General features: G+C 35.6%; 1 protein-coding gene across 1 annotated transcript; it reads right to left on the reverse strand.

Moving 5' to 3' along the window:
• Positions 1-3152: 3152 nt before the first annotated feature.
• EBAG9 (estrogen receptor binding site associated antigen 9) lies at positions 3153-18925 on the reverse strand. The gene is made up of 6 exons (XM_030303956.1): positions 18828-18925; positions 15389-15467; positions 14251-14409; positions 12226-12333; positions 8080-8171; positions 3153-5167 (listed from the first exon to the last, which is right to left on the reverse strand). The coding sequence occupies exons 1-6, from the start codon at positions 18908-18910 to the stop codon at positions 5047-5049; spliced, it is 642 nt and encodes a 213-aa protein (XP_030159816.1). The 5' UTR covers positions 18911-18925; the 3' UTR covers positions 3153-5046.
• Positions 18926-25594: the final 6669 nt, after the last annotated feature.

The raw sequence follows: 25594 nt of genomic DNA on the forward strand, positions 1-25594 counted from the left end.
GTTTGGGGCAAAAGTTATAATGAGCCAAACTGACATAAGAATAAGAAACCATAATGATCTCTCTCAGCATACCACCAACTTAGAGTATGTCCTTTGAATTTCCTATGCACAGAAATGATTTTTTCTGTGCCATTTACACTTTCAACCAGATCCTAAAGACACATGTTAAGAACATAACTGGACAAGGTCATAGACACATTTTGTAGCAGGAAGGTCTCTGGGTACAGCACTGACCTACACATGCACAAGAACTGTGACCTTGGCATCATTAGAATAATGACCCAATCGGGGTGCCTGGGTGACTCAGTTGGTTAAGCATCCGACTTCAGCTCAGGTCATGATCTCACGGTTCGTGAGTTTGAGCCCCACATCAGGCTCTGTGCTGACAGTTCAGAGCCTGGAGTCTGCTTCGGATTCTGTGTCTCCCTCTCTCTCTGCCCCTCCCCCACTCACACTCTCTCAAAAATAAATAAATGTTAAAAAAATTAAAAAAAAATAATGACCCAATCAAGTGACCTAATAGTCATAGTTTTACAACTGCATGAATATAAACCATATTTCATTTTGCCTTGATTATATAATATCTGACCCAAGTAAACTGGGAATACAGTCATAATGGCATTGGCACTCAACTACAGTTATTTATATGAAAATAAAAGCCAAGCTAATTTCCTTATTAAAGAAGTTCTTAGGAAACAAAAATAGGTGTTATCTATTATAATTTGTAACATCATTTTCATTGAGAACTAGAAAGGAAATTCTGATGGCAAACTTTTTCAGGTGGTAATTTCCAGCAAAGAGGCCTTAAAAATCATAGTCCACAATAATGCTGATTAACCACTAAGGTCATCTGCTCTCCAAGCTTGCTATTTTCCTGTTATTCAAACATGCAACTGCCTCGTTTCTTCATATGTGAGATGGGGTAATGTCTACCTCACTGGATTGTGAGAAGTCATTGATATAATTAGATTCTCAGTTCTGAACACATAAAGCTTTCCCTTTTGTAATTAAACTTGTAGTTCACCATAAAGATGTATTAAAAGCAATATGGCAAAATCAGTCAACTCCCACTGTCCACAGGAAGGGGGCTGCCAATAGAGCACAGCAAAATGTGGAAAGTGTACAGGGCCTCACAACTACCACTTGCTGAGGGTTTATGTATGAGCCAGGCACTATAATGAACACTTATAGTCTCAGTACTTAAAACCACCATCTCCATTTAAATGATTTGCAAACTCAGGCAATTTTTTTAATACTGCACCATTGCTACAACTCAGAATTCTGAGCTCTCACAATTGGTGCAATCAGATCGATACATAGCAAATCATTAACATCCATGGAAGTTCCTGGAAGGAAGGCCACAGACTGGTTGGCCACAGACTTCTGGTGAAATTTTTTTTTTTTTTTTTTTTTTTTTTTTTTAATTTATTTTGAGAGAGAGAGAGAGAGAGAGAGTGAGCAAGCAGGGGAGGGGCAGCGAGAGGAGAGAATTCCAAGCAAGCCCCAAACTATGATATGAAGCTCAAACTCACGAACTGTGAATTCATGACCTGAGCCAAAATCAAGATTTGGATGCTTAACCAGGCAACCCTCTTGTGAAAGTTTCTATGCAAAAGATCCTGCTGGTGGATTAGCAAGGTCAGTAGCAGGTAGTCAGGGTAGAAAGGTGTGTGTTGGGGGGCCAGGTGTGTGTAGGAAAGTGTGTTCCTAGAATAGGGTCTGTTTCCACCTCTAGAAAACCAAGAGTTTTGGTGAAAAGAATCTTATTACTCTCTGGGGTGCCTGGTTGGCTCAGTTAAACGTCTGACTTCGGCTCAGTCATGACCTGACAGCTCGGGGTTCAGGCCCGGGGTTGGGCTCTGTGCTGGCGACTCAGAGCCTGGAGCCTGCTTTGGATTCTGTCTCCTTCTCTCTCTCTGCCCCTCCCCTGCTCACGCACTCTCTCTCAAAAATAAATAAACATTTTTTTAAAAAAAAGAAAGAAAGAAAAGCATCTTACTACTCTCAAAACTTACCTCAGTTACTTACTGAGCATGCCCAATGGTCATGACTAAGGGGCATGGCAGATAAGAGGTGGGAAGCAAAGTGAAAAACAGCTGAATACAAAAGGAATCACAAGTTGATCCTATAACCTTGGAACAACTTTGGTTAAAGTGAAGTAAATTACATGAAGAAAAAAAAAGGCTCCTTGTTATTAGGAGAGAGGACCTCAAATTTTAAAAATCTTTGTAAATGGTAAACACAAGTTTACTAAGTTATTCACTATTGAAATAAGCTCTTCATGGACCCACCATCTTCTTCAGCACTCCAATTCACTGGAGGGGAGAAACTTCTTCCCGGAAGCAAACCCCCACCCCTCAATGTGGTTTCAGCTGAAACTACTCACCACAGTAACTTAATTTTCTTACACACCTTATGAAAGATTTCTTTTAAACAAGGGGCTAAAGACTGTGAAAATAGTTGCAGTAGGTTATCTTAAAGCTGAACTACACAGGATTAAACAAGATGTGTGTTAGATATATCAGGCCCAGACCATCCCTTAGTACTTACATCATTAATGACAAAACTTAGGCTTTTTGGAACACTGGCCATGGTTAGATTTGCACTATACTGGTAGCATATAGAGTGGTGTTGGATGCTTGATCCAGATACCAGTTTCTATAGCTACCACCTTCTTCCCAACCACCAATCTTCAACTGAGAATAGTCACCATACTGGCCAGAGGCAAGTGCAGGTCAAAACTGAGGAATTTAAATGCTGAATTTTAAGTTCTCAAATGTTGACTCAGTTAAATTATGCTACTAAAAAAGAGCCAAGAGTCAACTAGAAGATATCCCTAGCTACAGCTTAATAAGAGGAAAATAAGTGGAAACCATATATATATACACACACACACATAGTTTGTATACATATATATAGTGTGTGTGTGTGCACACACACACACACAAAAGTTTCACATGTCTGCACATTACTTGGTACCTCAATACATGAAATGCATAATTCAAATAATGGGTAGCACTTCACTAATTCTATATATGAGTATCCATATTTCTTTTTTACTTTTACTAATAAGCTCCTAGAACTGGTAATTCTTAATTAAAATTCAAACAAAAACAGAAACTATAAATTTCAAAGCTAAAAGAGCCAGTTTGTTACCATGAAGTGTTTATCATATGTATTTAACAACACAACTTCTTTCGGGACCATATTATACCCAAACTGAACACAGGTATTCAGTTTACATATCACAAGAGGCTTAAAAAAAATCCCAGAATTGTTATTCATTCTTTCCATAAGAAAAATCTCGAATTAATCATACAAACTATAATTTCTAACCAGTTTTTACTTCTAATTAAACAAAAATCAAAAAACCAACAAAAAACAAAATCCCACACTCATGAAAGTCATGACCAAATCAGACTTCAATACTTGTCAACTGTTGGGAAAAAGCAGTAAAATTTATTGTGCTAAAAGAGAGGTTATCCTTTATGAACGCCAAATTTAGAGAAATCATGTAGCATTCCCATGAACAAAAATAAATAAATACAAATAAGGGAAGAGAATACTTTTATTACTAAAAATTTAAGTCTAATTCTATTTAATTGGGAGTATATTGGCAGAAACTCAAATAAACCTGATGACTGAAAATGTGGCTTGGGACTGTAAAAAAGCAGCTTTTTACTAAAGTTAAATTTCAACTGATTCTACAATCATATTTAGTCTGGGAGCTCAGGATAAGGACCCAGGGTGATCTCACTATATAGTCTGCGATTTTACTATGAAATATTTTAAATTCTAACAGATCAGCAATAGTTTAGAGTACTTGTAACATTAAAAAAAAAACCCACAGAATGTTAATTTTGGGCAACAACTTTTATGAAAGTAAAAATCTTTAAAAATTCTAAAGCCATAGAAAATCAGACTGGATGTATTTTAATTGTGGAGAAAAATTAATGGAATTTTAAACTATCAAATCTATTTCTTTCCCGTAAACACAGTATGTATCTTTTTCCTTGAAACGATTTTGGAGCCAGTCAACACCCAAAAATAAAAATACTATTCCTATCTCAGTTTGAAATTTAATGAACCAATAATATTATCTTAGCCAACAACATGGTGAACTGAATTATGTCAGATATATAAAATTGATACAGAAATCACCTAAAAGCTTTGAAATTTTAGAACTGAAGGCTTTCTGCATTTGGAATTTAATGGCTTTTGTGCAAGGGACTAAGGTACTTAAAACACTGTAACATCTTAAAATCCCTAACAAAAGGGAAAAACTACTAATACTAGTTTTTAAAACTCACAAGTTATAATAATGCAAATTTGTCATTTTGCTGATTTCCAATTTATACATGCAATATAAATTACAAATATGTATAACATTACAACACCGTCTAAAAGAAACAATGATGTATAAAATATATACGATAAATAAAAGTACTGCATTTAATGTGATTTTCTTGAAAACCAAAGTCATCAAATCCCTTAATGTCATATTAAACATAAATAATACCAGTTCAATTTAGAGGAAATGTATGTCAACACCAGCTTCTGACAACAAAAATAAAGAAGTTAAAGCCCTGCGGTTTGTCTGATTTAGGTCAGATAATCATGGAAACAAAAAAATATTTAAAATTATTTATTTTATCATTATGCACAATGAAGGAAAGCATTATAGAGAGCAGAGTTCTTTCCCACCATAAAATTATTTACACCCATTTATTCAGCTAGAAACACTAGCTAGAAGAGGTACTGGTATATTCCATTTGTAATAATTTCTCTACAGCAAACAATTGTCTTACACTTGGAGCATGTTGAAAAAAATATTGCCTCATAGGTCTTTTTCTTCTTTTGAGTCTCAATCACTAAGAGCTCAAGGTACTTTGAGAGAATCCTGGTGTCCTAGATGGCCAGATGAATGCAATAAAACCAAGCAATGTGTTTGTATTCTTGAAAATACTCTGAAATCCCTCGAAATGTTGCTTGAGTTGTGGAACTCCCATTTCTCCTCCTGGCACTATGACATGTGAAGAGCATTTGCTATGAAAGCTTCACACCAATTTTGTTTTGTTCCTTCTTCATCAGCCGCTGTGCCTCCTTTTCCATTTTCTTCCTTTGTTGTTCCGCCGCTCTCTTTTCTCGGTCTGCTATCTTCTGCTGCCTGAAGAGAAACACAGTCCTATATTTACTTTTAGAAAATACCACACAAGTAAAATGGCAAATAAATTCCAGAAAGAAATAGCTATCATCAAATGTAAGTTCAAAAAATCTTCATTCTTCTCACTGCTTTGAAAACTTCAAAGATTTTCAAAATTAGTATTTCTTTTAATCCTTATAACAACGCTTGGAAAATAAGAGTATTATCTCTATTTTACAAATAAGTAAAATGAAGAACAAAGGCCGAGTGCCTTGCCCAAAGTCATAAACTTAAGTAAAAGAACCCACATCTTCTAGCCCCTCTTCTTCAGATTATTTTCATTAAACCACCACCTCCACTGCACCACACCTTCTTTTTGATAGCATTCAGAAAAGCGTGATGTTGAGGATTAAATCTTCTATTATTATAATAGTTAAAAACACTCTGCTAAAGGAAGTCAAGAACACAGATGTGCAGAACACAATGCCCAAAGAAAATGGAAACTTCACACCAGCCTTCCAACTGGAAGCTAGAAATCTATTTACAGATTAACACTTGGCCAGCTCTACTGATGAAGGGGCAGAATGGTAGGTATTTACTGAGTATACATTAGGAGATCCTTACCTCTTCCCTGGCCCCTCCCTGACTCTACAGACCTAGAATCACCAGCCTCTCTTTTGTCATTTGACTGACTCATGTGGGGAGTGAGAGTAGCAGGGGGTGATGGAGAGGAGAGAAAAGAACCGAAGCTGGTTCTGGATGAGGGTATGAGAAAATAAGTCGAAACATGCAAGGTTGAGGAGGGAAGTGGTAGGTCACAGTTGTACGTGGGATAGGCAACACAAGCTTTTATAAAAGAGGAAAATCCAGTGTGGATTACCTACATATGGGGCGCTCGAAGCCGACTCTGGCAAGCGAAATCTTTGTCTCATCATATTTATAAGTGGGAGTAAGCAGAGAGGTGTATGACCAAAATTCAAGAAAGTACAGAGCTATTTTAGGCAATACTTTGACCTTCACAAAGCTTTGGAAGAATAGTTTTAAAAAAAATCTACATTTCACTAGCTCTGATACCTTTCAAGCAAAACTGATAATCTGCCCTAAAACAGTCAAAATGTCAGTGGCAAAAAGGAAGATAAGAAAAGAATTATAAAGGGCCGGCTGTTTGCAAACAAATAAGCCTTCACCTTGTTACTAGCTGAAGTGTAAATATCAACAATTCATGTTCCTGGAAAATGAAGCAATTTAGAGATTACTGCAGAGAAAACCTATTTTTCCTCTCCAGATACACGCCTGGAATTTCTAAAGTATAGGAATCTTCTTCCTTAACAATATTGATTACAGTACTGGCAGTATTAAATTGGCAATGGGAAATGGACTGAGTCAGAGGACATGGAGTGTGAATACACTAACAATTTGCAGTGTTCTTCTGGGGACAATAAACCGCAGGACTCCTTCATGTCTCTCCGACTCTAACTTATGCAACTTGCAGCATGAAGCATATATATTACTGACTGATAGGCCCCTTCTCCTAAGCTGTCATATAACATAAAACACTAAGTTTAGGGTTTTGGTTTTTTTTGTCTTGTTTTGTTCAGAGTGCAAGAGGATAGGGTGGAAAAAAATGTTTTGGTACAGTGAATGTTAGGATACTTGTGAACTCATAAACTGTACAGTGCTGTCGTTATTACTGAATTCAGAATGAATGGCGCTTCCTTTATCCTGTGGTTAATGACCACTGTTTATTCTAAAACACTCAGACTTCTATATCTATGATTTATCCAAAAATAGAGTAAAAAAAAAAAAAGTAACATCTTTTTTGATGATCTATGCAACATAAATGTGGCTGTTTACAATTTAAAAAATAATTCCTTTACAGTGAATAATGATTAAGTGAAAACTAAATACTTAAAACTCTCATAACTTTACTATTAAAATGTGACCCATCCCTGTTAAAAAAAAAAAAAAAAGTGCTTAAAATAGGAAGGACAAGACCAAAAAGAAAAAAAAAAAACAAAAAAAACAGTAACTCTCATTTATTTAACTGCACCCTCTGCTGTCTGTTCAAGGTAACTGTAGTTAATTGATACAGAGAAATACAAAAATGAAATCAATGAAATCAGTTGTTATTTTCTATCCCTATTATAAAAACTATCTTTTAAAATTAACTTACATCAATGTATTTTACTATATCTTTAAAAAACACAAAAATAATTTACCCACATTTAAATATCTGAGCTTTTCATCAGTGACGATGGTCACAAACTCTTTCAGGGTAAATTTTCTCTTTACTCTTTAATGCAGCAATAGCAAGAATTATATTTATTGCTCACAAAAACATGGAGATAAGAACATAAACACCAACGAAAACAAACCTGAAGACCTCTAGAATAGTATTCTCTTCTCTGTAGAATGGGCAGTACCTGACATAATTATTTACAATTCATAGGGCTTTTGAGTATATCAACTAATAAGATACATATACAAATGTAGAGTGCTATATACATTATTGCCATTCAAATGTGCAGTGCTGGGCACTATTCTAGGCCACAGAGAAACAAAATTAAAGGTAGAATTGCTGACTTAGAGGAATATACAGTGGTGGCTCACATTTCAAAAGGTAACTATGTTTTAGAAGGAAGGTAGTATAAAGCAAATAGTAAATGATGTGTATATGAAAAAGATCTCATTTGCCGTTAATAACATTATTACTCTTTTGTTTCTATAATGCTTTAAATTTCTGGTTTCTGTGAAGTTTTAATCATGTAAAATAGTATATGTAGTCTGAAATAAAAAATCTCATATTATCTAAGCTCAAGTGAGAAAGATTTAAGAAAAATAAAATGTTTGGCAGAATAAGCTTTCTTGACTTTGAATGTAACATGAACAAATCTGGTTCCTCTACTCGAGTTGCAGTGTGAATATTACTAAAATACCTCAAAACTTCTTCTGCTTGCCAGGCCGCATCTTCTTCTTCTTCCCATGCATTGGTATTTTCCTGCCAGGTATCTAAGTCACCTAATTCAGGCTACAACAAAACACAAAACAAAATTATGAGAGTAAAGAGCTCTCCTTTCTCCTCTTAGAGATCAAGAAGAGTATCTTTTATTTTTAATTTTTTTTAACATTTATTTATTTTTTGAGAGACAGAGACAGAGCATGAGTAGGGGAGGGGCAGAGAGCGAGCGACACACAGTTTCCGAGGCAGGCTCCAGGCTCCGAGCTCTCAGCACAGAGCCCGATGTGGGGCTCGAACTCATGAACGACGAGACCATGATATGAGCTGTTGGACACTTAACTGACTGAGACACCCAGACGCCCTAAAGGGTATCTTTTAAAACATAACTCAGATTTTGTCACTCCTCTGTGTCTTCTTCATGTCCTATCAAAGGCCCAGATGATTTGGCCCCTGGTCTGCCTGGAACTCAGGGGTTTCCTGTGATGTGTGACTTTCAGTACTCAGCAGTCCTGGGCAGGTCCAGATTTCTTCCTATTTTATGTTTTAAAGCATAGTCCTTTTATACTGACTTTTCTTTTTCTGCCTACTTTAAATTGGAATGGACAAGAATATAACATTTCTTCTTTCGGTATCTCTCTTTTCAGTGAGCTGACAGGGTGGGGTGGGGACAAGAGAAGAGACAGACTGACTGGAGAGGGGATTAGAGGTGCTTCACTACTCTGTGCTGAGATCAACCCGAGGAACTGAAGTTTCCAAGCCGGCACAGGCATTTTCATTTAAGCATAAGTAACATACAGATTTCTCAATGGCTCTTACTATGTGGGTCCAAGGCAAACACAATAAATCAGGCAAAATTTACTCTTCACCAGAGCACTTCTACATTGTGCTTCCTTCTGCCTGTCCTACTTACCTGATACCAGTAGGCTAGCCACTACCTTCCACTATTCCCCAGGCCAGACCTCTAAAAGTTCACTTTTTCTTCCACCAAACAATAAAAATGCTCATTCCGAAATGTTTACTTAGGTGTGGAAGTGACTATGAACATAAAATAACTGGTGTCAATCTGTGAATACATTTATTATATTTTCTTTTGAGCGCTTACACCTAAAAATGAAGTAAATTGTATGGTTTTCTCCTAACTGTAAATGTAATACCATCCTATGCTAAAAAAAAAAAAATTAATATTTTATTTTTAAATAGTCTCTACATCCAAAGTGGGGCTCAAACTCACAACCCCAAGATTGAGAGTCACATGCTCTATGGGCAGGGCCAGCCAGGCACTCCCTCTGTTAAAAAATTTTTAGTGTATTTCTGATTATCTGTTTAATATAAATCTCTAAAATTAAAATAGCTAAATCAAATTAAAAAAAAACTAAAACCACTGAACCAAATACAAATGACCCTCTTGAAAAGTTATACCAATTTATCCTACCAACAGCAGCAGGTGAAGCCTTGTCTTCCTGTCATCTGTCAATATGGCCAACAGCCTTCTTTCTTCTTCACTAATTTGTTAAGATTTAAAAATTGTGTCTTATTATTTTACTTTGGATTTCTTTGAGAACATTTCTTCGTTATCAGGCTATGTCTATTTCATATCCATTTTTCCACTGAGATATTTGACTTTCTATGTATAAAACATTTAGATATTTAAAAAGTTAACTCCTAAGACCATAAAAAAAGAGTGATATCTGGTCCTTTAGTAAAGATGGCCTTCTAAGTAAAAAAGTTTTAAACGATAAGATTTGTTACATAAAAACAAGTATCTGCCAATCAAAAACATCCAAACCAAATTATAAAGCCAACAACAAACTGAAAAGTTATAAAAGATGACAGAAAAAAGTTAATATCCTTACTATAAAAAGCTATCAAAACAATATAGATGATTAAATTAAAAAAAAATAGAATGTGGAATTTCAAAGAAGCCTAATTGGTAGAATGGGTGATACGTTATTTTTGGAGCAGAGAACAAAGTGCAGTAGATTACCATTCTCTCCTGAGCAATACTCCCTTATTTCATCTGCTTGGAGGAAAATATGTGGAAATAGCATTGGAGATTCTCCACCTACTCTATTTACCTTTTCCAACTCTATAAGGAATTACATATTTACAACTTCATAATGAGCTATATTAGTGTTATAATAACTTATAACTCCAGTTAAGTGGCAAACGTTTTACTAATTCACTGGAAAAATTTGAACTTTACTAATATGGATCAAACATATATGAATAAAGTATAAAACTTAGAAATATAAGATAAGAAACATGCTATGTTCTTTTAGAGAAACATCTATGGTACTATTATGCTCTCAGAGCATGATGTAACTGCACAGCAGTTATCAAAATCTGCATTATTTATGTGTGATCATTTATTTAACACTGAAACTCCCCCATAGACTGCACTCTTTTGAAGCAAGGACCCTGCCTGTTTTGCTTACTTTCTTCTATGTTACTAGCACCTAACACACTGTCTCACATTAGTAGGAACAGATTTTGATTAATGAATTAAAAACATACATAAACATGGATCCTCCAAGGAGAGGGTACTCTGAAACACCTGTGCAGTTTAAACAAACAAATAAGATGGTGGTAATTTAAAAATATGTCTGCAAATTCTTTGGCACTCCTTCCTCAAGTGGTAGAGCTGAATTCCTCTCCCCTTGCATGTAGGCCGGATTTACTGACTAGTTTCCAATGAATAAAATAATTGGAGGTGACAGTGTGTCCCTCATAAGACTAAGTCACAAACAGGCATTGTGGCTTCATCTCTGCATGTCCTCTCTCTCTCTCAAGGACTGCTTATTCTGGAAAACTCAGCAGTTATGTTATATGGAAACTCAAGCAGCCCTGTGGAGAGATCCGTGACAAGGAACTGAGGCTTTGTGCAACCAACCAGCACTAAATTGCCAGGCATGTAAAATGAGCCACCTTTGAAATGAAGCCTCCAGTTCCAGTCAAGCCTTCAGATGACTACAGCCCCTGCTAATGATGTGTCTGGAAACTCATTAGAAACCCTGAGCCAGAACCATCCAGTTGAGTCACTTCTGGATTCCCAATCCATAGAAACTGTAGGAGATAAAGCATATATTTACTGTTTTAAGTCACTAAGTGTGAGGCTGTTATACAATAACTAATATAATAAATTAATCAATAATTAATCAAAGCATGATAAAGCTTAGATCTGGGGAGAAGTCTGGACATTGGTGTTTTTAAAAAAAATTCAAAGGGATGCCTGGGTAGCTGAGTCAGCTAAGTGTCTGACTTCGGCTCAGGTCATGATCTCACGGTTCATGAGTTTGAGCCCCACATCGTGGTCTGTGCTGATAGCTCAGAGACTGGAGCCTGCTTCGGATTCTATGTCTCCCTCTCTCTCTGCCCCTCCCCTATTCACTTTCTCTTTCTCTCTCAAAAATAAATAAAAACATTAAAAAAAAAATTCAAAGCTGATTCTGAGATACTTCCAAGGTTGGGAAACAGTTATATATTTTCCTTACTCCTTTTGTCCTTAAAACTGATGCATTTAAGTCAAAACCAACTATAAGTCAACTTATACTTTAAATGTAAATATACTCTACTAGGGAAACAATTCATGACTCACTTAAAATTACCTGCTTTTAAGTTTAAATTTCAGTGGTAATCTCTTCAAAGGTCATATATATATATTTTTTAACGTTTATTTTGGAGACAGAGAGAGACAGAGCATGAACGGGGGAGGGTCAGAGAGAGGGAGACACAGAATCTGAAAGAGGCTCCAGGCTCTGAGCTGTCAGCACAGAACCCGACGCAAGGCTCGAACTCACGGACCGTGAGATCATGACCTGAGCTGAAGTTGGCCGCTTAACCGACTGAGCCAACCAAGCGCCCCTAAAGGTCATATTTTTAAGTAACATATTGTCTCGATCTTTTATGTATACAGTGGGACTCTGATCTTAGTTGCTGATGAAATTTACAATCTCATAAAAGGATAAGATTGGTAAAACTCCAGATTAATCTCTCTCAATCTGCTAAACCTGTTTCAAAGCAGAGAAATACAAATATTATGTTCACTTCATTTTGATTTTTTTTCTTCTCTTTTCAAGAAAACAAATAAAAACAAACTCTTATCTAGATACTATTACATACTTACAGATTGATGAAGAAAAGGCATATCTTGTGTAGCTGCTAATCTACTAGAGAAACCTGTGCTACCATCTGGGATGCCAAAATTTAATGGTTCTCTCTTCTTAATAATTATCTGAAAGATTAATTGAAACAGAATTACAGGAGTATTTTACATATCATGTAAAAAGAAACAAGATAATTAAGTGACCAAAGTATTTTATAATTATCTTAAATATGTCCTGCCTTCCTTCTTTTTAAATTTATAATATAATTTTTTTAAATCTCTAAAGAGTATCAAAATTCTTAAGCAATTGTCATACAAATCACTTACATATTAAGAAAAATTCCATTTTACTTCTTCTAAAAAGAATAAATTTTCCTCTTTTTCTTTCACTAGCCCCATAAAATATAAGTTGGCACTTTTAGTCACTGTATTAAATAAGAACACGTGTTACATCTTTCTAAAAGCTCTCTTAGCATATGGTTATTGATGAATGTATTAACTCTTTCAAGGCAGCAGTATTAGCTGTGTAGCTTAAACATTTTCAGTCTAATTAATTTATTAAGGTACTAGTGTAATATTCTGGATTTCTATTAAGAACAGCAATATTCTTCCAAAATATATGGTATTCATCTACTAAGAAACTCAAACTCCTTGAAAAATACACAACTTAATGCTTTTCAGCACTGAGACATTTGGACAGCTTAACAAAAACAATCATGATTACAGAATGTAAATGTTATCAGCCTTGAAATTGTCAAAATAAATTTACAGCTGAAACTGGTTGGGAGGTAGAAGAGGGTGAGAAACCCTATTAGAGAAGAGTGGAATAAATAATGTCCTCTTTTTATAAAGTATATTTAAAAAAATATTTTCTATGCATGACTGAACAAGAAATGGAACTCTAAATATGTTTACTTATTTATTTTTTTGAAATGTCAGAGTGACTAGTGAGGTAGACTGGAATAATAACATCATAATATTTGGAAGAGGGGGAATAGTAGTGAGAGTAGTATGAAACAAACCTCATCTAGGATAGTATGAAGCCAATGGACAATGTCTGTGATTGGTAAATCAAGACACAGCAACTTAATCATATTATATATAGATATGATAAAAAAACATTACAAACCCAAACAGGAAAAGTTATGAGCGATTGCTTATGGGACGTACAACTGGCTATGGGGAATGATGGGACAGAAGTTTGTTGCTTTTCATTAAAAGTTCTTCTATATTATTTAACTTAATTTTTTAAGTACATGTACTATTTTTGATAAAAAGAAAGGAAAATAATCAGTCACTGTTCTTTTTCCAATAATTCCCCTCCACCTTTAAGTGATCTTCCATATCCAACTCAAAATGGATTAATTAAAGTGTGGAAGATTAACATAAGCTCACAGTTATTGTGCTCTCAGAGCCTTACATCAGTTTTATAGTAGTTACGAACAATGGAAACTATACCCATCAGTTTGTAGACATCACTACCTGTGAACTCTCTTAAGGTCAGAACTTTATCTTATTCAGCTTAGTCTCTACAGAACAGACTGGAATTGGGGCGCCTGGGTGGCGCAGTCGGTTAACCATCCGACTTCAGCCAGGTCACGATCTCGCGGTCTGTGAGTTCGAGCCCCGCGTCAGGCTCCGGGCTGATGGCTCGGAGCCTGGAGCCTGTTTCCGATTCTGTGTCTCCCTCTCACTCTGCCCCTCCCCCGTTCATGCTCTGTCTCTCTCTGTCCCAAAAATAAATAAACATTGAAAAAAAAAATTAAAAAAAGAAAAAAAAAAAAAAGAACAGACTGGAATCTGGAATCTGGTCTACATTTGGATTTCAGTAATATTTATAAAACTTTAACAGATGTAGGGGTACAACTTACTAGATCTACGTCTAGAAGGTTGAAAATATCAACCTGTTTAATACGACAGAAAACACAACAAATTGATCATCAGAAAGAGGCTTTCTGACAAATACCAATTATACTAATTTTGACTACAGGAATCTGAAAAGCAGTTTAATAGTTTAACTTCCAAAAGCATAAACCTTTAACATACTTTCTGAGTTTTCCTTATTGTTGGTGTCATGTCCTTAAAATAGTCAGGTTCCAGTTGTTCCAAAGCATTTTGTTGTGTCGTCACATTCCCATTCCCTCCTTCAATCTTTACACTTGTGGGTGCATCTTCATCCCAGGACGTCCACTCTTCAACATCTGCCTACATTTCATTGACAAATACTGTCAGTCACAAAGGAGTAACCTAATCAACATCTCAATTCATCATTTTTTACAAAAATAGGCTTTCTAGAGGAGCCTGGGTGGCTCAGTCGGTTAAACAACCAACTTCAGTTCAGGTCATGATCTTGTAGTTCATGAGTTCGAGCCCTGTGTCAGGCTCTGTGCTGACAGCTCAGAACCTAAAGCCTACCTCAGATTCTACATGTCCCTTACTCTCTGTCCCTACCCCAGTTGCTTGCTATCTCCCTCTCTCTCAAAAATATATAAACATTAAAAGAAAAGAAAAAAAAAAACTATAGGCTGTCTAAACAATTGGTTTTCAAACTTTCTGACCAAAAGGAAAATACAAATTTTATAACACATACCAAAACTAAACCAAAAGTTTAAAAAAACACTTACTTTTACTAGAAATTAATCAGTTCTATCCATTAAAAAACCAAAACCAAAACAAGAGCAAATGCTTTAAAAATTGAACTGACATTTAAAGCTACAGTCCATTGAAAGAATATTGAAACTTGCATCCTAAGCTTAACCAGGTTGATTACCTGATTTAAAAAAAAATCAACATTCTTGATAGAATTTATAGAAGACAGAATCTCAAATGTAATATTCAAAATGTCTGTGAAACAACTCAAAATTATTCAGCAATCAATAAATTTCAACTTGCATGGAAAGATAATATAAATGTTATAATTATCTAAGACTTTAAAGTAGTTATAAAAAAACTTTAACAAGCAATAGCAAACACTCTTGAAATCAATGGAAAAACAAGATAGAAAATCTCAGCAAAGTAACAGAAAATACTATGAAGAACCAAATAAAAATTTTAGGATTAAAAAATATAACAAAAATCCTGACTTGACTACCAAATTAACTTCATGACATACTAATTAATGGTCTGCATTCCAGTTTGAAAACTATGGTTCTGGAACCCTTATTCAACCTTAAAAAAAAATTACCTGTTTAGGAACTGATGAATAATCAACTGTAGTTGGTAAAGTTATTTGGTCTCCACTTAATTTCCGTCCTCTACCAGATCTAAAATGAAAATGAAATAATTTATTTTAATAACTACCAAAACAAGCATTGGTAAAAGAATTATAAACAGTAACTGAAGGCTTATAAAAGATCTTTTACAATTTTGCGATTATTTATTTTAATAATTAACAGTTGCTCACTAAAATATGAAAAGAAAAGGCATGCATCAGGTATCTTTTCAATATTTTTAAAATCTTTGACAGGAGAAAACTGCTTTTTGGCTTAGGACTCAAATTATAGATAAATTCAGGAGGAATATAAATACAAAAACAAAAATGCCAAGTGATTTCAAACCATGCTTTCTCTTCAAACCATGCTCTGTAGGTGAAGCTCTGGGACACCTATGCCATTTTCAACAAGATGGCTTGGCTTTTGTCATATATATATATATATATATATATATATATATATATTTTTTTTTTTTTTTTTTTTTTTTTTTTGGTAAGATTACCTATTAAACTATTCAAAAGTTTGAAAATCACTGGGTTGAATTAAACTGTAATTGGTAAGTTTTAAGGATTAGTAGGAAAAGCACTACATTAAACAAGACACGTATTGTAACTCAGTTGTTAAGAGCACAGGTTATCAGAGTGCCTGGGTGGCTCAGTCGGTTAAACAACTGACTCTTGATTTCGACTCAGGTCATGATCTCACGGTTCTTGGGATTGAGCCCTGAGTCAGGCTCTGCACTGACAGCTTAGAGCCTGCTTGAGATTCTCTGTCTCCCTCTTTCTCTGATCCATCCCTGCTTGCCCACTGTCTCTCTCTCAAAATAAATAAACTTAAAAAAAAAAGAGCATGGGTTAAGGAAACTATGTAAACCATAGTTTTCAATGTTACTTCTTTTAATTATGAGTCTAGTTAGAATCAACTAACCTCTCAGCCTCAACATCCCCATCTGTAAAATGCAGGTATTCAAACCTACTTTTGTCGAGTTGTTGTGAAGATTTAATTAAATGACATATTTCCAGCGGCTAGACACCAGTGTCTGGTATATAATAAGACACTAAAAAATTGGTAGCTATTACAAATGATTAATCACTTGCTTCATTTTAAATAATCTATAAATCTACTTAGAGCTAACTGGTAAAGTTAGCTATTTTTACTACAAGATTAGAAATCATATCTTATTTAAAGGATAAACAGATAATACAGTCTACTACTAAATTTATAATGCAAACCCAGTATTTTATAACACATGATCTAGGTTCCTTCTGACACTTAAGAAAAGCTTATTCTATAAAATGAATCAGTTTTCTTTTAGAATGAACATACAATCAATCCTAAATACATTTATTATTAAGAATTATAGTGAAATTTATAATGGCAACAATTATCCTTAATATTTTAAAAATCAAATGCAATTTCTTATACTAAAAGTGTTTTATTTAGTTTTAGAAAATACATATGCAAAGAGAAAAACACCTATAATTTATCTTCTATTAACCTCTAGCCTTCTGGCAATTAATGCCCATTATTTATTTATTTTCAAAGATGTGCTTTATTTTTTTAAGTGTTTGTTTATTTTTGAGAGAAAGAAAAAGACAGTGTGGGGGGGGGGGGCAGAGAGAGAGAGACAGAGGATCTGAAGCAGACTCTGTGCTGAGAGCAGAGAGCCCGATGTGGGGCTCAAACGCACAAACAATGACATCATGACCCGAGCCGAAGTCAGATGCTTAACTGAAGTCAGACGCTTAACCGACTGAGCCACCCAGGCACCCCAATTAATGCCAATTCTTATCCTACTTTACCTCATGAATTTCTGGCCATTCCTCCTCATGCTCTGATGATCTAAGCACTTAGTTTACTATTTTCCCTATTTCCCAAATCCCATTCTCTTCCTGGGTGAATTCAACAATCACCTAAATTTTCCATTTCTTTCCTGACCTTTCTTCCTCTAGTGATCATCTTCACTCTATTTCATCCACTCATTTCCACTGCCATATTATGGACCTCTTTTTTAAAAAAATCCCAATTCACTTTACTTCTAACAATAAACGTCCTTAATCCTCAGAGTTTTAGTAGTTATAAATGGCCATTTCGCCAGAGAATATATTTCCTGGCTCCTTTGAAGCTAGGTGGCCATATGACTAAGCTCTGGACAATAAGTTGAGAACAGAATCATTGTGTGCAACGTCTAAATCAAGTCTGCCACAAAAGGAACAAACAGCCTTCTACTTCCTCTTTTGACTACCCTACTTTGTGTGTCAGTATTTTTTCTTTCACAGTACCCCTAGGCCAAAACAAATCCCTAACAGTTCCACTAATTAAGTAGTTAGGACCAAACAATTTAATACTTATGTATGTCCTAACTACTTAGTAGCCGTTTGAAAAAACACCATAAATAAGTTTAAGGAAAAATATTTTTATTTCATTCTTAAATAACCACAATCACTAATGCAATGTGTGTATGTCTACTGGACACAATTTCTCAAAACTTAAAATCAGATTGGCTACTACCATCCTCTTTTTCTCTTCCACATTAATTCTGGTTCAGTACTTGCTTTAATTCTAACCTAAATCCTAGCTTTGCAAAGCTAGGCCACCAAAAATACAAGTAAATAAAAACTTATCTCAAACATTCAAGAATATCATCAAAACAGCTGCAGGATCTAATGTGAACTACCTTGAACTAGTAGTTTGTGCAGGGTTAACAGATGCTGACTAAAACACATTCACTGTGTGTTTTGCTGGAAATGTAAAAATATCCTGATGATACCCCTGTGAATTTAATGTGAAGCCCTGAAGTACCTCAGCATACAGCACTACAGCTCTAGGGTACAGTAGCATGACAAAACAGAAGGAATTCCAATCTCCGGATGACTTACTGAAGCAGAATGACTTAACTGACTGGGACTAAGTAGTCCACATTCCACATTCTGGAATATTATTTAAGAGATTAAAAAAAAACAAAACAAAACTGTTTTGTTTGGGATTTTTCTGTTCAAGTTTTGTTTTGTTTTGTTTTTTACTATAAAAACAACATTCATATTGTGGTATATAAAGAAATACTTATGCCTAATTCCACTTAACCATCTTAAAACATTCTCATAATGAAATAATTATGTACATATAAACTCTCTTATTGTAAGTTGGTTTGCTTTTTTCTGAAATTCTGTAGGAATGAGAATGTGATTTTAATTGAAGAGGTAAGAATCTGAAAGAATGAAAAGAAGTAAAACTCCACTTTCTAGATCTGAAGTAGAGAAAATGTTTTTTAAAATATCAAAGAATAATGAATGAATAGTATAATCAAGTTATTTAGCTTAAATATTGTCTGCCCTGTCTTTTTATAATTATGAAGGTATCCAAAATCAGCAAAATGATAAACAGATCAATTTGAACATAAAATTTGTTTACCTGCATATTAATCTCTTTAGGAATGAGAATACTGTTGCTAGGCAGGTACAAACTTTGAATAACCGAAACTGTGTAATAGCCATGGTGGGAATCAAAACCTGTGGGAAAAGCACAAAAGTAAATACATTAAGCTGATTTCATATGCTATATTCCCATTCTGAAGTCAAGCTGAAAGATCCTGTTATGAGCTGTGAAAATCAGACATATTTTACTTTTCTTTAGAAACCACAAATATAACACCGTGAATTTTAAAATTAAAATGTAAATCATATTGACAATTTGAGAAACTAGGTTTCTAAATTTTCAATAGTTGAGAATTTTCAATATTTGAGAAACTAGGTTTTTAAATTTTCAATAGTTAAATTTTCAATATTCTCAGAATGTTTTTTTTTTTTTTAAGTTTTTTTTAAATTTTTTTTATTTATTTTTGGGACAGAGAGAGACAGAGCATGACCGGGGGAGGGGCAGAGAGAGAGGGAGACACAGAATCAGAAGCAGGCTCCAGGCTCTGAGCCATCAGCCCAGAGCCTGACGTGGGGCTCGAACTCACGGACCGCGAGATCGTGACCTGGCTGAAGTCGGACGCTTAACCGACTGCGCCACCCAGGCGCCCCTCAGAATGTTTTTTAATTCAACTCCAATTATCTTTATTTTCTATGAAAAAAATAAAAAAAACCCATAAAACAGTATACCGTCTTTTGTGCCTTTTGAAGTCTGAACCACATGAACATAACAGTACTATTCACAAATATTTTTAAATGTTTTTAACTTTTAGACAGATACATTGAATTATGTCCTTTATATAGATGAGGAAATTGATTAAGAGAGGTCAAATAACTAGCCCAAAGTCACATAGCTAATAACTTGGAAGTAACCATAGAGATGATCTAGTCCAGTGGTTCATGTATTTGGGATTCTTTAAAGAAATAATCAGGGGCGCCTGGGTGGCGCAGTCGGCTAAGCGTCCGACTTCAGCCAGGTCATGATCTCGCGGTCCGTGAGTTCGAGCCCCGTGTCAGGCTCTGGGCTGATGGCTCAGAGCCTGGAGCCTGTTTCCGATTCTGTGTCTCCCTCTCTCTCTGCCCCTCCCCCGTTCATGCTCTGTCTCTCTCTGTCCCAAAAATAAATAAAAAAACGTTGAAAAAAAATTTTTAAAAAAAAAAAAGAAATAATCATACCTGGACCTAACCCTAGTAAATCAATTAAATCATATTTTCTAAGGGGCAAGTTCCAGTTAAACTAGTAAGCCTACAAAGGAGATAAAAAATCGTCAATAGAAAAGGTGCCAGAGGGTGCCTGGGTGGCTCCAGTCAGTTAAGCATCCACCTCTTGATTTCAGCTCAGGTCATGATCTCACAGTTAGGTGAGATTGAGCCTCACATCCAGCTCTGCTCTCTCCCCCATTCATGCTGGCTGGCGCACTCTCTCTCTAAAGAAAAAAAGAAAAGAAGAGGAAAGGAAAGGAAAGGAAAGAAAGAAAAGGAAGAGAAAAGAAAAGAAGGGAGAAGAGAAGGAAAGAAAAAAAAAGGTGGCAGAAAACAGGGTAAAGTGGAACAAATAACAGATTGGACAAGTCAAAAACCAACAGCAAGATGAAAGACTTAAACCTATTCTAATTAAATGTCAACTGTCTAACATCCCATTTAAAGCCAGAGGTTATTAAATTAGATTTAAAAAATAAGATATTTGTACGCTACCTACAAGAAATGTACTTTAGGGGCGCCTGGGTGGCTCAGTCGGGTAAGCGTACGACTTCGGCTCAGGTCATGATCTCACGGTCCGTGAGTTTGAGCCCCGCGGTGGGCTCTGTGCTGACAGCTCAGAGCCTGGAGCCCATTTCCAATTCTGTGTCTCCCTCTCTCTCTGCCCCTCTCCCACTTGTGCTCTGTCTCAAAAATAAATAAAAACATTAAAAAAAAAAAAAAGAAATGTACTTTAAATATAAAAATACGGATAGGCTAAAAGTGAAAGAATGGGGGAAAATATACCATTCTAACACTAATCAAAAACAAGTTGAAATGACTATTTCAATGTCAGAGAGTAGATTTCAAAGAAAATAGTATTAGCAGGCATAAAAATGGTCCTTTCATAATGATAAAAGGGTCAGTTACTCAAAAGCACGTAACAATCCAAAATATATACATCCCTAATAACACAATGATGCCAATATCATAAACAAGAGGTGATATTACCAGAAAGTCTACAGATATTAAACAGCTTTTACTACAAACAACTTTATGCCTATATTGGACATATAAGAGGAAACGGACAAATTCCTTGAAACAAGTTATAAAAGCACAAGAAGAAATAGATAACCTGAAAATCTCTCTATCTATTGAAGAAACTGAATTTGTGGTTCAGACTTTTCCAGGCCCACATGGCTTCTCTGGTGAATTCTACCAAACCAAAAGGAAAAAGTATACCAGCTCTACACAAACTAGCAGAAAACTGAAAGGGAGAGAATGAATTCCAACTCATTCCTTGAGGCCAGCAATTACACTGATACTAATTCAGACCAAAGATATTACCAGGAAGGAAAACTAGAGGCTAATACCTTAAGAACATAGATACAAAACTCTTTTTCTTGGTAATTAAAAAAAATTTAAAGTTTATTTACTGGGGGGGGGGGGGCGTGCAGAGAGAGAGGGAGACCTGGAATCTGAAGCAGGCTCCAGGCTCTGAGTGGTCAGCACAGAGCCCAACAACGGGCTTGAACTCATGAACTGTGAGATCATGACCTTATCTGAAGTTGGACGCTTAACTGACTGAGCCACCCAGATGCTCCTAAAGTTTTTTTTAATGTTTATTTATTTTTGAGGCGGGGGGGGGGGAGGGAGGGAGGGAAGGGCGGAGGGGCAGAGAAATATAAAACTCTTAACAAAATAATCAGTAAATCAAAATCAACAATATATAAGAGGATAATATCTCAGACCATGTGGGGCATAACCCAGGAATGTAGGGTTGATTTAACACTTGACAATCAAATGAAATTCACCATATTAACAAACTAAAAAGGAAAAACCCTATATTCATCTCAGCAGAGGTAGAAAAAGAATGTGACAAAACCCAAAATCCATTCCTAGTAAAAACTCACTATCAACTAGGAATAGAAGGGAACTTTCTCAACCCGGTCACAGACATCTATGAAAAACGTATATAATTACATGAGACTTAATGATGAAAAACTGGACACTTCATACCTAAGATTATGAACAGCACAAGCATGTCTCCTTTTACCACTTTTAGCCAACACTGTAGCGGAGGTTCTGGCAAGTGCAATCCAATAAGTAAAGGAAATAAAAGGAAACCAGATTGAAAAGGAAGAAGGAAAACAGTGTGTGTCTATCTAGAAAATTCAATGGAATCTACAATCAACCATATTTTTATATGTTAACAGCAAACAATTACAAATTGAAATTTAAAAAAAATTATAAAAGCACAAAACATATGAAATACTAAGGACAAATGTAATGAAAGACTTACATACTGAAAACTATAAAATATCGCTTAGAGAAATTCTGAAGACCTGAATTAACTTAAAAAGATCTTTCAGCGCTTGAAGACTCAGCATGGTTAAGATATTAAGTCTCCCTAAATCAAATTATAGATTCAATGCAATACCAAACAAAATCTCAGCAAGCTTTTTTTCTCTAAAACCTGACAATTCTAAAATTCAAATGTAAATACAAAAAGCCTATAGGAGCCAAACAACATTTAAAAAGAACAAAGTAGAAAGACTAATACTACCTGATTTCAAGGCCTGTTACATAAAGCCACAGTAATCAAAATAGTGTAGTGTTGGAGTCAAGACTGACAGAATAAAAGGTACAGAAATAGACCCATATATACAGGGACAACTGAAATTTGACAAAGATGTAAAGACAGTTCAGTGGAGAAAGGACAGTCTTTTTGACAAGTAGCACTGGGAAAACTGGACATCCAGACACAAAAACAAACAAAACAAACTTCAATCCATATCTCACATCACTTAAAAAAGTACTCAAAATGAATCAAAATCTAAATACAAAACCTGAAACTATAAAACTTTGAAGAGAAAAAATACAAACAAAACAAAACAAAAAGGACAAAATCTTGGTGACCCTGAGTGAGGCAAAGAGTTTTAGATAGGACACCAAAAGCACCATCCATCAAAGAAAATATCAATAACTTGGGTTACATCAAAATTAATAACTAGAAGTTACTGAATTGTCGAAATTCAAAAACACTGTTGAGAGAATGAAAAGGCACAGCTTAGGAGAAAATCTCTGCAAAGCATATATCTGATAAAGGACTGTTATCCAGAATATATAAGGACCTCTCAAAACTCAGTGACAAAACAAATAACTCAATTAAAAATGAGCAAGAAAACCCAAAATAATCCACCAAAAAACCGTTATAACTGATTCATAAATTCAGCAAAATTACAGAATATAAAATCAATGCATAGAAATCGGTTGCATTCCTATACACCAACAATGAAGCAACAGAAAGAGAAATTAAGGAATCGATCCCATTTACAGCTGCACCAAAAACCATAAAATACCTAGGAATAAATCTAACAAAAGAGGTGAAATATCTATACACAGAAAACTATAGAAAGCTTATGAAAGAAATTGAAGACGACACAAACAAATGGAAAAAGATTCCATGCTCCTGGATAGAAAGAACAAACATTGTTAAAATGTCAATACTTCCCAAAGCAATCTACATATTCAATGCAATCCCTATCAAAATAATACCAGCATTCTACACAGAGCCAGAACAAATAATCCTAAAATTTGTATGAAAAGACCCCAAATAGCTAAAGCAATCTTGAAAAAGGAAACCAAAGCAGGAGGCATCACAATCCTGGACTTCAAGCTATACTACAAAGCTGTAATCATCAAGACAATATGGTACTGGCATTAAAACAGACACTCAGATCAATGGAACAGAATAGAGAACCCAGAAATGGACCCACAAACGTATGGCTAACTAATCTTTGACAAAGCAGGAAAGAATATCCAATGGAATAAAGACAGTCTCTTCAGCAAGTGGTGCTGGGAAAACTGGAAAGCGACATGCAGAAGAATGAACCTGGACTACTTTCTTACACCATACACAAAAATAAATTCAAAATGGATGAAAGACCTCAATGTAAGACAGGAAGCCATCAAAATCCTCAAGAAGAAAGCAGGCAAACACCTCTTTGATCTTGGCCGCAGCAACTTCTTACTCAACATGTCTCTGGAGACAAGGGAAACAAAAACAAAAACGAACTACTGGGACCTCATCAAAATAAAAAGCTGCACAGCGAAGGAAACAATCAGCAAAACTAAAAGGCAACGACAGGATGGGAGAAGATACTTGCAAACGACATATCAGATAAAGGGTTAGTATCCAAAATCTATAAAGAACTTACCAAAGTCAACACCCAAAAAACAAATAATCCAGTGAAGAATGGGCGAAAGACATGAATAGACACTTCTCCAAAGAAGACATCCAGATAGCAAACTGACATGTGAAAAAATCCTCAACATCACTCATCAGGGAAATACCAATTAAAACCACAACAAGATACCACCTCACACCTGTCAGAATGGCTAACATTAACAACTCAGGCAACAGATGTTGGTGAGGATGTGGAGAAAGAGGATCTCTTTTGCACTGCTGGTGGGAATGTAAACTGGTGCAGCCATTCTGGAAAACAGTATGGAGGTTCCTCAAAAAACTAAAAACACGATCTCACGGTCCGTGAGTTCGAGCCCCGCGTCGGGCTCTGGGCTGATGGCTCAGAGCCTGGAGCCTGTTTCCGATTCTGTGTCTCCCTCTGTCTCTGCCCCTCCCCCGTTCATGTTCTGTCTCTCTCTGTCCCAAAAATAAATAAACGTTGAAAAAAAAATTAAAAAAAAAAAAAAAAAAAGGGGGCGCCTGGGTGGCGCAGTCGGTTAAGCGTCCGACTTCAGCCAGGTCACGATCTCACGGTCTGTGAGTTCGAGCCCCGCGTCGGGCTCTTGGCTGATGGCTCAGAGCCTGGAGCCTGTTTCCGATTCTGTGTCTCCCTCTCTCTCTGCCCCTCCCCCGTTCATGCTCTGTCTCTCTCTGTCCCAAAAATAAATAAACGTTGAAAAAAAAATTAAAAAAAAAAAAAAAAAAAAAAACTAAAAACAGAACTACCCTATGACCCAGCAATTGCACTACTAGGCATTTATGCAAGGGATACAGGTGTGCTGTTTCACGTTTATAGCAGCACTCTCAACAATGGCCAAAGTATGGAAAGAGCCCAAATGTCCACTGATGGATGAATGGATAAAGCAAATGTGGTACATAAATACAAAGGAGTATTACTCGGCAATCAAAAAGAATGATTGCCACTTGCAGCTACGTGGATGGAACTAGAAGGTATTATGCTAAACAAAATTAGTCAGAGAAAGACAAATATCATATGACTTCACTCATATGGGGACTTTAAGACACAGAACATATGAACATAAGGGAAAGGAAGCAAAAATAATACAAAAACAGGGAGGGAGACAAAACATAAGAGACTCTTAAATATGGAAAACACACAGAAGGTTACTGGAGGGGTTGTGGGAGGGAGGATGGGCTAAATGGGTAAGGGGCATTAAGGAATCTAGTCCTGAAATCATTGTTGCACTATATGCTAACCAATTTGGATCTAAATTTAAAAAAATAATTAATAAATAAATAAACAAAAATTTAAAAATAAAAAATGAGCAAAAGGTCTAAACAGACACTTCACCAAAGAGATACAATGATAAATAAGT

This window comes from Lynx canadensis, chromosome F2 (genome assembly GCF_007474595.2).
Source record: "Lynx canadensis isolate LIC74 chromosome F2, mLynCan4.pri.v2, whole genome shotgun sequence".
Taxonomy (NCBI): Eukaryota; Metazoa; Chordata; class Mammalia; order Carnivora; family Felidae; genus Lynx; species Lynx canadensis.

Bases quoted from the DNA above. Each gene is read 5' to 3' on its own strand.
- EBAG9 (XM_030303956.1), bottom strand. From the start codon at position 18,910: ATGGCTATTACACAGTTTCGGTTATTCAAAGTTTGTACCTGCCTAGCA. The intron at 8,172-12,225 runs GTAAGTATGTAA...GTTTTGTTGTAG, and splicing joins TGCCTTTTCTTCATCAATCT to CCTGAATTAGGTGACTTAGA. The intron at 5,168-8,079 runs GTATTTTAGTAA...GTTTCTCTTCAG, and splicing joins CAAGCAGAAGAAGTTTTGAG to GCAGCAGAAGATAGCAGACC.